General features: G+C 41.0%; 4 protein-coding genes across 4 annotated transcripts in view; 1 reads left to right on the plus strand and 3 right to left on the minus strand.

Moving 5' to 3' along the window:
- Nucleotides 1-16,984, minus strand: part of MGAM (maltase-glucoamylase) — a 253,259-nt gene that overhangs the window by 236,015 nt on the left and 260 nt on the right. The gene's annotated exons all lie outside the window — the stretch shown is intronic.
- Nucleotides 1,064-4,462, minus strand: TAS2R4 (taste 2 receptor member 4). Its single transcript, XM_012447489.2, has one exon. The coding sequence runs from the start codon at nt 3,042-3,044 to the stop codon at nt 2,145-2,147; it is 900 nt and encodes a 299-aa protein (XP_012302912.1). The 5' UTR covers nt 3,045-4,462; the 3' UTR covers nt 1,064-2,144.
- On the minus strand, nt 5,941-8,605 carry TAS2R3 (taste 2 receptor member 3). Its single transcript, XM_012447486.2, has one exon. It carries the CDS (start codon nt 8,152-8,154, stop codon nt 7,204-7,206), a length of 951 nt encoding a protein of 316 aa, XP_012302909.1. The 5' UTR covers nt 8,155-8,605; the 3' UTR covers nt 5,941-7,203.
- Nucleotides 8,988-9,950, plus strand: LOC135273609 (heterogeneous nuclear ribonucleoprotein A1-like). Its single transcript, XM_064372810.1, has one exon. The coding sequence runs from the start codon at nt 8,988-8,990 to the stop codon at nt 9,948-9,950; it is 963 nt and encodes a 320-aa protein (XP_064228880.1).

Raw genomic sequence — 16,984 nt, forward strand, 5'->3', positions numbered from 1 at the left:
AGTAGGTCATATAAAAACATTCTTTGGGCCAGGTGCTGTGGCTCATACCTCTAATCCTAGAATTTGGGAGGCTGAGGTGGGTGGATCACGAGGTCAGGAGTTTGAGACCGGCCTGACCAACATGGTGAAACCCTGTCTCTACTAAAAATAAAAAAATTAGCCAGGCGCAGTGGCAGGCACCTGTAGTCCCAGTTACTCAGGAGGCTGAGGCAGGAGAATCGCTTGAACCTGCGAAGCAGAGGTTGCAGTGAGCCAAGATCATGCCACTGCACTCTAGCCTGGGAGAGAGAGCAAGACTCCATCTCAAAAAAAAAAAAAAGTTCTTTGACTATAAGATGGTAAATACATACTATTTCACCACAAAATATATATTTATACATATATAATAATTATTATATAATATATATTATATATATATAATTGTATATATTTAGAATATAGCATAGGTTATTTGACTAAGGTAACAGAGACCAAAAACCCAGCACCTGAAAGAATGGAGACACTGATTTCTCATAAACAATCCTGGAGTTCAGGCTGGAGCAGTCCAGAACTGGTCTGACAAGTCCACAGTGTCTAGAACCATGGAGCCAGCTCTAGGATGCAGAATTACTCCACTATCCCAAGCATTCACCTCATCTGCACTGTCCAAGATAGACAATCCTGACATCAGATTCCAGCTCATGGAGGGGGTAAAGAAGAAAAGATAAAAGAAGGGAAGGCAGGACTGTTCTGAAGCACCACCTAGAAACTATCTACATCTTTTCTGCTCACAGACATGGCAATAATGTAATTTACTGCCAAAATTCTGAATAGCTAACAATTTGATTACTATGGAAGAGAGGAGAGAGAGCAGATACTGAGGGTATCTGGTTTCTGCCACCCATTTAGAGTTCTTAAGACACAGTGTGCTTTTAATCACTCTCAGTAATCCTTTTATCTCTTACCCTTATGATCTAACAGTATGAATACCTCTGGGTGTCATAGCAAAAAATACTGGCTTTGGTAGTTTTTACTGAATATTGCAGTCAAGATTATGGTGGCCAGAATGAGAAAAGTCTGGTAATTTATAAAACTTTAAGATTTATTTAGACATGTATAAATATTACATAAGCATTTTATGAACACAAAAAATCCTAAGTAAATACAAATCATGATTCCCCAATTCACATTCCAAAACCTGTCAACATCCCATCTTCAGACTCTCTTTCTTCTAGAACCACAGTCTTGTTGTCCCAACTCAAGAAACAACATTCTGGAGAAGAACTGTGCTGTGCACAAATGTAGAAGCAGATGAAATAAATTCACCCCAAGTCAAGCACTCCCACTATCTGTCCAGTGCTTCTTTGGCTTTCCACTGAATTCCATATCCTATGGTGAGGCACAGTATTTTGTAAATTTGAACTCATATGGTGTTAATTTCACTATTTGGTACTTGCCTTTGACCTTAGGCTGCCTCCCCTGGATTTTAAGATCTTTGGAACTATTCTGGATTCAGTTTCTTGAATACTAATCACTTCCCTCTACTTACCAACTCTGGCACTATCCTCTTTTCCAGAACAAGTCTAGAAACTTAAGAGTTTCTTGGTAGGAATGACACTTTTTCTGTCTTGTCCCACAGTGTACACCTATTTCTCTTCACCTTTCTCTTTCCTTTTCTCTCTGAAACCATCCTTTCTTCCTTTTCTCTTTGCACTGCACCCCCTTCCTTTGCTTTCAGTCAGTCTAGTGGCTCCCAGTGGCCACCTATCCACTGCTGAGCCCTTACTCAGGGCTCCTCAACTAAACCACAAACATTAACTCATCATGTGCACCCCAATGTATTCTCTAATTCAGAAGAATTTCCCATTATACTTTAATAGACAATGGAACAATATGGTGATTTCCATTATCTGCAAATGCAATGGCCATGCAAAATTCATGATAAATAATGCCTCAAAAAAGTTTATTAGAGAATGTGCCTTATTTTAAAATACCTACATATCAAAAAAAATTACAGAATGAACTGAAATATAGGCACTGAAAAGTCTAGGATATCAGATCAGCAATCACAAAACTGAATTCCTCAGACTACTGGGAAAACTGCCAACAGAAAATCTTGCCCCTAAACCATCAGGTGAATCTAGGCATTGTTTACTGAAATTCTACTATTTTTTGAAACAAAGAATTTTCTTAGCTGTTGTTTTCAGTTTAGGATGTGTGATAATAATGAGAACAGAATGTCCTGGAGAGTAAAGGGTGGCAAAAATCACACAAATGAATTTGGCCCCCATACCCATCCCTACATAAATGGGGAGATAATGGAGCAGTGTAGCAACTGAATACGGAATGTAGAGGATGAGGAAATAGATCATCAGCTTCATAGCACCTACATGAGCTTCCATCTGGGGATTCCAGAAACCAGTGGCATTTCTCTGCATCTTCTGTATATGCTTCCTCAAGGAGTATATTAGCAAGGAAGCCGAAGTCACATTAATGATGAACTGGAGAAATGAGCTCAAGAAGAAAGAGGCCACTACAGACAAGATGCCATCATTGACATTAAATGATGTGTCATTTCTCTTAGTCACAAGTTCAGGAAAAGGTGATGCCTGGCTAAGTATGATGTACAGTAAAGTGGTGAAAGCAGAAATCAGCACAGAGGTCAGCAGCAGCCTGGGAGTCTTTGGGGAGATATTCCGCTTCAGCAGGAGAAACACTGAGTGTTGGAAGTTAGTAATCTTCACACAGTACAAGCTGTTGAGCAAGGTCACAAACCAGACACTGGTCGAGTCCAAAAACATCCAACACAACACAAAAAAAGCAGACAGGTAGACTGACCTTCCAGTATTTGAAGATATGACATAGATAGTGTTCAGCAGAAGTAGTCCCAGCAGAAGAAACCTCGTGATGCCCAAGCTGAACAGGATCCTATCAGAAGAGGAGATTCTGTGGCTTTTGACCCAAGTTTTGCAACTGACCACTGTAATAAACAGACTCATAATGATTCCTACAAAATTTAAAATAAGCGAGGCAATAGTACCAGATAAATAAAGTAACTCCTGCATCTTTACTCATTGAACAGTCAGCAGTTATGGTGCTGAGAGTGGAGGCAGGAGAAATACCGAAATGTACAAGCAGACGCCAATATCCAGCCAGGAAAGACATCTCCTTTTTAATTTTTCCCCAGCGTGGCAAATGAGCCATCCATGATCTAAGGGCCAGCTGCTTTTACTGAGATGCAAATCTTCCAAGGATTGCATTACTATTTCTTCATTTGTATCCTATTCTCCTTAGAAATGTCTAATTACAACAAGCCTAGGTGATCCCTGGAGTCACTCCAAGAGCAGGAGGGCGAGAGGGAGGAGTCACAGCAGGCTCCAAAAACTAAGAATGCAAATCGGAGAGCTATAGTCCAACCATGTTTCTGTCACTGCTTCACAGTAAAGTGTTTCTTCCTAAATATGCCAGAATATGGTGGAAATCCTCATTCCTCACTCCTACCCACCCACCTCCTATCCACATATTCATGGATGACCAGAACCTAATTTCTCTCTCCCGTCTAATCTGTTGCTGCCACAACCAGTTTCTCCAACTGTAATTCTGGCCATGCCAATGCCACTCTTTCACTTTGGCACCTATAGTGATTTACAGTGATCTAATAGATCAAGATAAAAGACCCAATACCTCCTTGAGGAAACCTTTCTCAATTAATCCCATCCTTTCATGATGGTTCCTTTGTTTTGCATTCTCTATCTACATACATAGATTTGTGCCATAACCATTTGCTGTGTTCTAGTTTTTCTTAGAAAAAATTAAGTCAGCCCTTGTGGGTGTTTCCTTTATAAATCTGGATTTATATTTAGATCACATGTGGCTGTTTTCTCTTAGGCTCTTAACTGTCAATCTGGGTACCCTGGAATGAGATACACAGTAATGCATTAATTGTAATTGTATGAACCAAATAGCTAGGCCTCTCATTGCTGGATTTCTCTGTACTTGCTCAGATGGGATATGGCACAATATCCCTGGCAAAGGATATTACGGAGGGCCATAGGTGAATATAAGAATATGGCATCTCTTACCTACTCTAGCAGTTGAATGAAACCAAGGTATAATCCTGGATGCAGCCACATATGTTACCAAACTAGCATCAAGGTACAGCACAAAGTCCTACTGCCAAGTCCAGATAGAAATAGACAAGAAAAAGGAGTTAAGATAAAATGATAATCAGGTCCAGAAGAGGGGAATAAATTCATGAGGCCCTTTAAGACAGATGACAGGAAGGCAAGTCTGGAGAAATTTTCTGACCTGGTGCCCAGGTGCTTACAGAAGCTTTTTATTCAAAACTAATAAGCACTGATAGAGGCACGCCCACATCAGTTACACAGGCAAACAGAATGAGACTATGACTAAAAGGAAAATTATGGCACAGAGTTCCAACTAATTATCCATAAAATAAATAGCTGCATTAAAGTAATGATGTTGAAATATTACTAAATCACATTTGAATAGAATAAATAATATAGAGTAAGCCACAAGAAATAAATGTGGCCAAAAGAGCAGGAATCCTAGAGTTGACAGTAACAGTCTCTATCCAGAATGTAATATACCAAACCGTTGGGTTCTTTGTAGGAGGAAGTGCTATAATTAAGATGTGATAAGGTTAGCTAGCACGATCAATGAATGAACTCATTCAGTTAGAAGTTATTTCCACAAGGGTCGATATAGAAAAAGTATTAACAGAACCCTTTCTCCCTCTGAATGAGAATTTGACCTACAAGTAAACTTTCTAGCTGTTTTTTTTTATCAACCTGATAAGGCCAAAATTGCCTGGTGGAGGATTCCCATGAATATCAGCAAAACAGTCCTGCCTTAGTGCTCCAAGTGCTCCACCACTGGCTGGGAGGAAATGTGGCCCACTGGCAGGAAATGTGGCCTCATGGTAGTGGATCTCCAAAGCTAGCGCCGTCAGCCAATTGTGCCTCCACAGCAGAGATCCAAGCACACATTTTCATGGCTGCCACAAAAGGGATCTAGAGAGAAAGATCACCTGCATCATCAGGACCCTCAAGATAGGATGATCCCTTTGTTGTACCTGAAGCATCTGTTGCAGTGATGCAGAAATTAAACACTTGTTTCTGTGTCTTTATTACCCACTAAATGTAATGCGTTTTTGAGAACAGGAACAGCGTTCAAGGAAGAAGCATCTCATACAGTGCTTGGTCTCATACAGTGTCTCATACAATGCTTGGTGCACAATAAGTATTAAATAAATGTTTGTGAGAGGAAGGAATGAACTGGAATCAAGGTTAGCCAGAATCAAAATAAAGCAATAAATGTATTCATTCCTGGAATATTACAGCAACATCCAGACACTTGCCAGAACTCATCCGTTTCTCAAGGGGATCTGCTAGCTGGGCAATAAGGGGAGAAGCCTGAAAAGCCAAGGACAATTCAGAAATCTTTCCTCTCTGACTATGACACCCTGTCTGGCCACAAATGGAAACTGAGGCTAGACAGAACATGGCCAGGAAACTCCACTCAAGAACTCCTGAAATTATGTATTTCAGAGTTAACCTGGAAACGTTGCCTAGACCATTGGCCCAGCTCCACCAAGTCACAATGACAATTTATAGTGGGGCCAACAAAATGTACTCATTCTGCAAGCTCAAATGTATTGTGAACAAGTCAGTTCTTTATTTTATCTAGCAGTAATATGATTTTTCTCCTGAGCCCCCACCTGCTAGCTGGGGAGGTGTTTGCCAATGGGATAATGCACACCGTGCAGACCAAAGGGTGTTTTATTCCTGTCATTTTAGAAATGAAGATGTAAATCCCAGAAAAACCCTAAAATTAACTTCTGGTTACATATGACCAAATGTCCAATCATGTAATGTAATACTCCTTTTTATTATGTCAAAATATGCTCCTTTTCACCAAATAACAACAGCAACAACGATAGCAGTTTTATTGTATATTTACTCCATGTAGCACTCTAAGCACTTTTCATGTGTTAATTCACTCATTCCTTCCAACAGCCTTATCCCAACACACACACTCACACACAGACACAATTACTATTTCTATTTCACAAGTGAAGAAAGTTACAGACCGATTAAGAAGTTTCCCCAAGGTCACCCAGTTCAAAAGGACCAAAGCCAGATTTAAACACAAGTTGTCTGGTTTTAGGGTCCACATTCTCAGCTACAAACACTCCACTTCTGAGAGCCCCATTAGTGCTAGAAATCCTCATTTCTGAATAATGCCATGTATCCTAAATGAATATGTTTACATATTTGAGAAGTCTTCAGGATATTAAGCAGTATCTTTTCATTGACATGTCAAAATTGTTAACAGGAAGTAAATCAATGCCTAAATAAAACTGATTAAACTTATAAAATGTGCTTCTATTACATTTGATAAAACTGTAATTTTAAAACCAGGTAGGCATCTTGGTCAAAAACAAAAAATAAAAATAAAACTACTTGGTCTTTTGCCCAATCTACAAAATAATTACTTGAAAATGTACTTTAGCAGAATGATCATGAAATGCAAGATTGAATTGGAATCTAGAATCCAAAGGTCTTGATCTTCTTTCCACTGTTTTCATCATCACACAATGAGTTTTTAGAAACTGGAATCATTTAGAAATTGCTGTTGCTGCACAATCCAATATCAGCTACAATAATAGCCTTCACTTACTGAATGCTTTACACAACACACTGTGCTAAAATGGCCAGTAGAGATCAGAACAGGGGATCAGACAGATAATTAAAGTAACTCACTTGAGGCCAAAAATCTTGACCAGAATCAGAATTCAAACCCACATCTACAGGACTGCAAAACGTTTGCTCTTTCCTTCAAGTCTACTATGTAATTTTATGTTTATTGCTGTTAGTATCTAATTTAAGTTGAAACTAGTAATCAGAGTCACTATGTTGAGCTGATGATTTTTAAAATACAGCACCATGTGTTTACAGTGAGAGTGCTCTCACAACATTGTCATTTCCAAAACACTACTATACTCCTGCACCCTCCCCACTCTACAACCACCATACAGAGAGAGGCCATGAGAAGCGTGGCTTTTGCCTTGAAACAGGTCCCCAGGGACCAGAGGCAAAGCAGTCAGTGTTTCTCTCCTAGTGATGTTATGGAACTGGTACCATAGGAGGGTCTGGAAGAGTCCACAAGGCTCACAGGCTCCACTCCATGCCTTTTGTTACTCTAAGAGAAAATGAGTCCCTTGGATCTGGGCTTCAGATGACCAGACTCACACCGGAGCATCTCTACAAATGTCTGCTTCAGCTTGTTGTTCCCCAGAATGAGAATACATGAATGGACAGCAGGACAAAACATTACAATTACTAAGCCAATCATCACAGCCATCTTGGGTTTTGGTAGGAAATGACTAGACGATGCAACTAAAAAGGCAAGAAAGTAAAGTAAGATGAGAAAAAAGAAGGAAAGGATGATTCTCATGGCCCTCTTGTGGGCTTCCGTGCTTGGATCTCTGGAGCTTGTACCATTTTGCAGCATCTGCCGTGTGTGCCTCCCCAGGGAGAAGATGAGCAGAGAGTAGGTGGCCAAGGACACAATTAAGGGAGGCAGGTTCCACAAAGTCCCAAGAGCATGGATCAGATAATACTCACTCATCTCCTTTCTGAAATGTTCAGTCATATTCCTGGTGCCCTCAATTCCCCTAAGGACAGAATACAACTTAAACTCATTGGTCAGAGATATGGTACTACCACAGGATAAGAGCAGTGCACCCAACAGCATCCATACAATCACCCTGGAAACTCTCCACTTGAGCCAGAGGAATGTGGGGTGAGAGAAACTGGCAATTTTCAGGCAGTAGAAGACACCAAGACAGGTGGCAAGCCAAATGTTCAGATGGTTCATAAATGTCCAGAAAACATCCATAATTTGCATTGGTATCCCTGAATTATGTGCATTGGGAAAGAATACCATTAAAAAACCATCAGTCAAGAGAATCCATAGCAGAATGATCCTCGAGAGTGCCAGGTTGGTGATGATGAAGTCAGACAAAGACATTTTCTTGATCTTGAACCAGCTCCTACCATTGACCAACCCAATGAAACCATTGACCAGAATTCCCAGTGTAAATTGAATGCCACACAGAAACAGGAACACCCCGTCGGTGAGTCTCATCATGTCAGCAATTAGGCAGTCCTGACCTTTGTTCTTTCTATTGATATATAGACTCCTCACTGATTTGATATTTTTCTCATAAATCTGCCCCCTACCTGTTGCTTCACTGTACCTGTCTCTTATCGCTGCCCAATTTAGTCTGTCGTAGAGCACAATTTAGGGAATCCTCTCTGGCTTTTTCAGGTTAGTCTGTCCTCTTCACAGATGATATATGAATTGTCACATTCCATCTATGATCCTAAACTTAGCAGTTCTTTGTTAAAATGCAAATGAGTAGTGTCCAGTGTCACGTAGAGAAGGAAGAGATCTAGGTCACAAATATGATGGAGGACTTGGACTCAATTTCAAATAGTGTAGGGCTCTGAGCCACCCAAAACAGAAAGATGAGTGGCACCAAATGGAGGAGGCTCAGAATTACTCAGAAGAGTGAAAAGTTTCACTCCTCAGGAAGGAGAACTCAGAGATATAGTAAAGGAATTCCACTAGGAGCCACTATCCACCTGGGGTGAGGTTTAAGTGCATAAAATTTTGAAAGCTCAGTGCCATTGATCCTGGATTAGAATTGAAAGGCATGCTCCTTGAAGTCTGGCTTACATCCAGAGAGATGGTGGTAAGCTACAAGCCAGGAAGAGAAGCCTCACCAGAAAGTGGCCAAGCTTACACCCTGATCTTGGACTTACAGTGGAAAGTCTCCCACTCTGGATTTCTAGTCTGCTATAATACTGCCAAGGGAAGCATAAGAACAGCACTTCTGAGATACGTTCGTCAGTTTGCTCCTTTCTGCCCGTGGACGCCGCCAAAGAAGCATCGTTAGAGTCTCTCTTCTCTCTGCGATCATGTCTAAGTCAGAGACTCCTAAAGAGCCAGAACAGCTGAGGAAGCTCTTCATTGGAGGGCTGAGCTTTGAAACAACCCATGAGAGCCTGAGGAGCCATTTTGAGCAATGGGGAATGCTCACAGACTGTGTGGTAATGAGAGATCCAAACACCAAGCGCTCCAGGGGCTTTGGGTTCATCACGTATGCCACTGTGGAGGAGGTGGATGCAGCCATGAATGCAAGGCCACACAAAGTGGATGGAAGAATTGTAGAACCAAAGAGAGCTGTCTCAAGAGAAGATTCTCAAAGACCAGGTGCCCACTTAACTGTGAAAAAAATACTCGTTGGTGGCATTAAAGAAGACACTGAAGAACATAACCTAAGAGATTATTTTGAACAGTATGGAAAAATTGAAGTGACTGAAATCATGACTGACCAAGGCAGTGGCAAGAAAAGGGGCTTTGCCTTTGTAACTTTTGACGACCATGACTCCATGGATAAGATTGTCATTCAGAAATACCATACTGTGAATGGCCACAACTGTGAAGTTAGGAAAGCCCTGTCAAAGCAAGAGATGGCAAGTGCTTCATCCAGCCAAAGAGGTCAAAGTGGTTCTGGAAGCTTTGGTGGTGGTCGTGGAGGTGGTTTCGGTGGGAATGACAACTTTGGTCGTGGAGGAAACTTCAGTGGTCATGGTGGCTTTGGCAGCAGCCGTGGTGGTAGTGGATATGGTGGCAGTGGGGATGGCTATAATGGATTTGGTAATGATGGAGGCAATTTTGGAGGTGGTGGAAGTTACAATGATTTTGGCAGTTACAACAATCGGTCTTCAAATTTTGGACCCATGAAGGGAGGAAACTTTGGAGGCAGAAGCTCTGGCCCCTATGGTGGTGGCAGCCAATATTTTGCCAAACCACGAAACCAAGGTGGCTATGGCGGCTCCAGTAGCAGCAGTAGCTATGGCAGTGGCAGAAGATTTTAATTAGGAAACAAAGCTTAGCAAGAGAAGAGAGCCAGAGAAGTGACAGGGAAGCTACAGGTTACAGCAGATTTGTGAACTCAGCCAAGCACAGTGGTGGCAGGGCCTAGCTGCTACAAAGAAGACATGATTTAGACAAATACTCATGTGTATGGGCAAAAAACTGGAGGACTGTATTTGTGACTAATTGTATAACAGGTTATTTTAGTTTCTGTTCTGTGGAAAGTGTAAAGCATTCCAACAAAGGGTTTTAATGTAGATTTTTTTTTTCTTTTTTTTTTTTTTTGGTACCCATGCTGTTGATTGCTAAATGTAATAATCTGATCATGATGCTGAATAAATGTCTTTAAAAAAAAAAAAAAAAGAACAACACTTCTGTTCTTAACCTAAGCGCTCCTCTATTTAACACGGAGCTATTAAGGATCTTCATTCAGAACTATATCCAGAGTTAAACAGTACTTATTTTATGTTAAACTATGCTTATGTTCATTCTTTTTAAAATGAATTGCTAAGGTCTGTGTATTTTTTATGTCCTATTCCCTTCCCTAAATTTAATAAGACATTAGTTTAAAACCTGAAAGACTGTGGGAGTAAAGATAAGATTTTACTTCTAATTGCCGTGGAAGGTCATGTAAGAGGAGAGGTGAGAGTAAAGAGTCGATCATGTAGATGGAGATAAAGCCAACAATGTGTGAATAAGGAAGAATATGGTTTAAGTACAAAACACAAATAAGTGGCTTAGAATAGTGTCTCCCAAAGCAGTCCAGAGGCAAACTGTCCGGGCTGGTATGGTGGTTCCATGGTGATCACAGATCCCAGCTTCTTCTGTCTTCCATTCTGAATATTACCTCATGGTCCAACATGGCAACTGGAGATCCAGCCATAAAATGTCCACATTTCAGACAAAAAAGAAAAAGTTGTGAGATGAGCGTCTGAGGACGCACACAGGATATGCCTCCCAAAAGTTAGCTCATAGAAAAACTTCCCTGAGAGCATCGCCAAATGACTTCTGCCTACAGCCCCTTGGCAACCCCTAGCTGAAAAGAACAGGAATGCAGTACATGAGCTGTGTACCCTGTCACATATGAGTTCTATAAATATGGAAAGGACAATGGATACTGGGTAGTGCATTGATCATGTTTATTTTCTGTATTTTATGCTCTGACACTTTCAGGCCTTGCAGACCCAGAGAGGGCTTGCCCTCCCAAGGTTAGCTAATTCCTAGAGTTAACAAACAACTTGCCTGAGAAAACACCTTTGACAAGCAGCCAATCCTGAATCCATACTGCCCCTCCCCATCTACCTGCTTTGCTTAGGAGGTAGAAAAGGAGTCCAGGAAACTATGACTCGCCTTCAATCACTCCAGGGCCAGACACCTGATAACTAGGTTATCTAGGGACCATCTCGAGAGCCTGGAGCCTGCTGAAATTATTCAAACTACCCAATCCTAAACTTGCTCACCAGTGCCTTATTCAGTACTTGCGTATGAAAAACAAAATGAAGGCTCTGTCTCATGCTTTCCCCCTCCTTCTTCCTCCTGACCAACTCCAGTGTTTCCCTGAGCAGCCCCGCAGGGCACAGCGTGTCACCTCCTATTGGGAACTATGAAATAAAAGACTCTTCTTTCAAAGCTGTTGTCTCTGTGTCTATCATCTTACCATACATGATTAAAGCAAGTCCCAGGTACATCTTAAAACAGGTGGGCAACTGGAAATCTTTTCTAAAATATGGTTTTCTAAAACAGAAAGCTGGAATCTACAACAGAAAGCTAGAACATTTTAAAGTTGTCTCACAGCCAAGCATGGTGGCTAATGTTTATCATCTCACAGACACAGGAGGCCAAGGTGAGAGGATCACTTCCAACTATGAGTTTGAGGCTGCAGTGAGCTATGATCTCACTACTGCACTCCAGTCTGGGCAACAGAGTGAGACTCCAACATACATACATATGTCATAAATAAAGGATAAATTTAAAAATTAATAATAAAGAAAAGAAGTTATCTCATAAACCCGTTTATAATGTGTTTGGCAAAAGAAAAATAATAATCACTCTTGTGTCAACTTCTCTTCTGAGCTCCAGATTAATACAATCAATACCCTGCCAAGTATCAGTTAGAAAGTCTACAGATAAACCATATTCAAAACTAAGCTCATTATCTTTCCCCCTCTCAACTCTCCTCCCATATCCATGTTCCATAAACTCAGAAATGAAGTGCTACCATCCACACATATCTCCATGCAGGAACCTCAGAACCACCTCTGAATGGCAATTCCTCTTGGCAATAGTGGTTGTGTCCCCACTAGATCTTGGGCAGAAGCTATACGTGATTCTCCTCAGCATCTCTAACACACAGCCTAGCACAGGATCTGGCACAAAATTGGTACACAATTAATATCTGTCAAATAATTTGAATCCCAAACGCCCCTCAAGTCACCTATCATGCCCACTTACTAACCTTTCTAGGCTTATTACAGAGCTTCTTAACTGCCTCTAGGCTTTCTCCTTCTAGCCCTTCACTCTGTCTTTGCTGTTCTCCTTCTAAAGCACAATTCTGATAAGAAATGTCCTTGTTTTCCCCTAAAAGAAAATCTAGGCAAAACCATTCAGAACATAGGCATAGGCAAGGACTTCATGACTAAAACACCAAAAGCATTGGCAACAAAAGCCAAAATAAACAAATGGGACCTAATCAAACTCCACAGCTTCTGCATAGCAAGAAACAATCATTAGAGTGAATCGGCAACCAACAGAATGGGAAAATATTTTTGCAATCTACGCATCTGACAAAGGGCTAATATCCAGAATCTACAAAGAACTAAAACAGATTTACAAGAAAAAAACAAACAAGTCCATTCAAAAGTAGGCAAATGATATGAACAGACACTTTACAAAAGAAGATATATATAAGGCCAACAAACATATGAAAAAATGCTCATCATCATTGGTCATTAGAGAAATGCACATCAAAACTATATTGAGATACCATCTCACGCCAGTTAGAATGGCGATCATTAAAAAATCTGGAGACAACAGATGCTGGAGAGGATGTGGAGAAACAGGAACACTTTTACACTGTTGGTGGGAGTGTAAATTAGTTCGACCATTGTGGAAGACAGTGTGGCGATTCCTCAAGGACCTAGAAAAAGAAATTCCTCAAGGATTGCTGGATATATACCCAGCAATCCCATTACTGGGTATATATCCAAAGGATTATAAATCATTCTACTATAAGGACACATACACACGAATGTTCATTGCAGCACTGTTTACAATAGCAAAGACTTGGAACCAACCCAAATGCCCATCGATGATAGACTGGACAGGGACAATGTGGCACATATACACCATGGAATACTATGCAGCCATAAAAAACAATGAGTTCATGTCCTTTGTAGGGACATGGATGAACCTGGAAACCATCATTCTCAGCAAACTGACACAAGAACAGAAAATCAAACACCGCATGTTCTCACTCATAGGCGGGTGTTGAACAATGAGAACACATGGACACAGGGAGGGGAGCATCACACACTGGGGTCTGTTGGGGAGAACTAGGGGAGGGACAGCTGGGGGCGGGGAGTTGGGGAGGGATAACATGGGGAGAAATGCCATACATAGGTGATGGGGAGGAAGGCAGCAAACCACATTGCCATGTATGTACCCTATGCAACAATCTTGCATGTTCTTCACATGTACCCCAAAACCTAAAACGCAATAAAATATATTTAAAAAAAAAAAAAAGAAAGAAAGAAATGGCCCTGTTTTCAATTTCCTTCTATTGCTCCCCATTGCCAAAGTTCTCGAAAGCTTTCAAGATCCTTTACTATCTAGCCCCAACCCACTTTCCAGGCCTCACCTTTGTTTCATAAATTTTTGTTTCTGTACCTTCATTAATGTCATCTCCTCTGCTGAAAGCTAACCTATCTATTCTCTTCTATGCTACCCCTCACACCCTACCACACTTGGCTACAAAGACTTCTGTTTATCCTCCCTAAACCCCATAAGCTTAATTGTGAATTCCTTCAGTGCAGCAGTCCTGTTATATTCATCCCTACATCCAGGTCCCATAAGGGTGCATGACATATAGCAGATGCCCAACTGACTTCAGAGTTTAAAAAGATACACAGATAGATTGTAAATAGCCATGGAAGATTAAAAGCATTAAAAAAATCACTAACATGGAATAAGCTTTTTAGTGATCCATTAAAGTTAATAACAAAGAGTCAAGTATAATAAATTAAGGTCAATATGCTCTTGTAAATATCACATGAGACTTGGCAAGATGGACATAGTGACTTAAAAGAATGGTATGGCTGGGTGCTGTGGCTCATGCCTATAATCCCAGAACTTTGGGAGGCCGAGGCTGGCAGATCATGAGATCAGGAGATCGAGACCATCCTGGCCAACAATAGTGACACCTTGTCTCTACTAAAAATACAAAAATTAGTTGGGCATGGTGGCACACGCCTGTAGCGCCAGCTACTCGGGAAGCTGAGGCAGGAGAATCACTTGAACCCAGGAGGTAGAGGTTGCAGTGAGCCAAGATCATGCCACTGCACCACTACAGCCTTATGACAGAGGAATACTCCATCTCAAAGAAAAAAGAATGATATGCCTTGTTTAAAATAAAAGCTAGAATAATAGTAATAGCCAAGAAGTGTTGAGCACTTGTTTCAATTACTATGCATTATACAGGTTATATGCACTGTGTTATTTATTGTGCTTTTCACAGCATGCCTATAGAAGAGGTACTATTATTATCCTTGTTTTACATACAGGAAAACAAAACAACAAAGATCTGAGGCAGATAACGTTAAGTAACTCACAAGAGATCATTCAACTGGTGAGTGGAGAAGCAGGAATTCAAATCCAGGCTGACTGCACAGGGTTAATTCTGAACTATTATTATAAACCACCATTTTTTTCAAATGACAGGTAAGGCAGAGAAACTAAATGTCAAGGTGTACACATGTATGGCAAAACAAGACACTCACATGGCAGAGAGAAAATGATGAAGAATAAAAGAGACAAAAAAGAATTTCATCACGTCTGTAATCCCAGCACTTTGGGAGACTGAGGTAAGTGGATCACCTGATGTCAGGAGTTCAAGATCAGCCTGGCCAACATGGTGAAACCCGATGCCTACCAAAAACACAAAAATTAGCTGGGTGGTGTGGCATACCCCTGTAATCTCAGCTACTTTGGAGGCTGAGACAGAAGAATAGCTTGAACCTGGGAGGTGGAGGTTGCAGTGAGCTGTGATCCCACCACTGCACTCCAGCCTGGGCAACAGAGCAAGACTCCATCTCAAAAATAAATAAATAATTTAATTATTGTGGTTGCATGATACTGACAACCTAAAAAGCTACACACTATCCCAGCAGAGACTGTGGGACTGGCACAGAGGCAAGTTATAATAGTGAGGGGAGACTTCAATGCTGCCAATGCCTGCCAAAAGTCTCATTCTCTAAAAAGTGGGCCTGACCAATTCTTAACCTTCTGGACGATTTCAACTGTCAATAAGTAACAATGAGAGGAATAGACACTCTGAACTTATTCTAACCAGTAAAGAGACATATGATAAAAAGAAGTATGTTAAGATAACATGGTAGAGATACTCATTTCTTATAAAATCATTAAACTGAAAATCAGAGAGAATAAGAGGTAGAGGTATTCTTCACTCATAACTCTCCCTCCAACCAAACCTATTAAACTCCCAGTGTGATTTAGATGCATGCTGCATGGGTCACTCTTGAAAGGTTGGGTCACTCTTAAAATGGGTCACTCTTGAAAGGTTGGCTGTGGGATGCTCACTGCAGCACTATTCACAACAGCAAAGACATGGAATCAACCTAAATGCCCATCAATGGTAGACTGGTTGGAGAAAATATGGTACATATATACCATGGAATACTATGCAGTCATAAAAAAGAATGAGATCGTCTTTGCAGGAACATGGATGGAGCTGGAGACCACTATCCTTAGCAAACTAATGCAGGAACAGAAAGCCAAATACTTAATGTTCTCATGTGTGTGATGTAAATAATGAGAACACATGGACACACAGAGGGAAAAAACAGACACTGAGGCCTACTAGAGGGTGGAGGGTGTGAGTGTGAGGATCAGGAAAAATAACTATTGAGTACTAGGCTTAATACCTGCGTGACAAAATAATCTGTACAACAAGCCCCCATGACAGGAGTTTACCTATATAACAAACCTGCACATATACCCCTGAACATAAAAGTTTAGAAAATCTACATTCTCCATAATGAACCTGACAAATTTCTAACGTTTTGATTTCAATGGCAATATCAATAAATGTGATTAATATTATACAATAAATGTGTCAACATTTGAAGGAAAAAAAAAAAAAGTTGGTGATATGCTTTGGCTCTGTGTCCCCACCTAAATCTCATCTCAAATTGTAATCCCCACATAGCAAGGGAGGGACTGACCTTTTGGGAAGTGATTAGATCATGGAGGTGGTTTCCCCCGTGCTATTCTTGGGTTAGGGAGTTCTCACAAGATCTGATGGTTTTAAAAGTGGTAGTTTCCCCTGCTTGCTCTCTCTCTCTCCTGCTGCCATGTAAGACGTGCCTTGCTTCCTCTTTGCCTTCCACCATGACTGTAAGTTTCCTGAGGCCTCTAAGCCATATGGAACTGTGAGTCAATTAAACCTCTTTTGTATATAAATTACCCAGTCTCAGGTAGTATCTTTACAGCAGTGTGAAAATGGACTAATACAGAGAACTGGTACTGGGAGTAGGGCACTGCTATAATGATACCTTGAAAATATGGAAGCAATTCAGCCAGTCACGCCAGTCTCAGCCAGGTGCGGTGGCTCACGCCTGTAATCCCAGCAGTTTGGGAGGCTGAGGTGGGCGGATCACGAGGTCAGGAGTTCGAGACCAGCCTGACCAACATGGAGAAACCCTGTCTGTACTAAAAATATAAAATTAGCAGGGCATGGTGGTGCATGCCTGCAATCCCAGCTACTCAGGAGGCTCAGGCAGGACAATCACTTGAATTCGGG

Source organism: Aotus nancymaae, unplaced genomic scaffold, assembly GCF_030222135.1.
Source record: "Aotus nancymaae isolate 86718 unplaced genomic scaffold, 86718_ANA_hifiasm-v0.15.2.pri h1tg000002l, whole genome shotgun sequence".
NCBI classification, from domain to species: domain Eukaryota; kingdom Metazoa; phylum Chordata; class Mammalia; order Primates; family Aotidae; genus Aotus; species Aotus nancymaae.

Excerpts from the sequence above, each read along its gene's own strand:
- TAS2R4 (XM_012447489.2), bottom strand. The coding sequence starts at position 3,044 with ATGCAGGAGTTACTTTATTTATCTGGTACTATTGCCTCGCTTATTTTA.
- TAS2R3 (XM_012447486.2), bottom strand. The coding sequence starts at position 8,154 with ATGATGAGACTCACCGACGGGGTGTTCCTGTTTCTGTGTGGCATTCAA.
- LOC135273609 (XM_064372810.1), top strand. The coding sequence starts at position 8,988 with ATGTCTAAGTCAGAGACTCCTAAAGAGCCAGAACAGCTGAGGAAGCTC.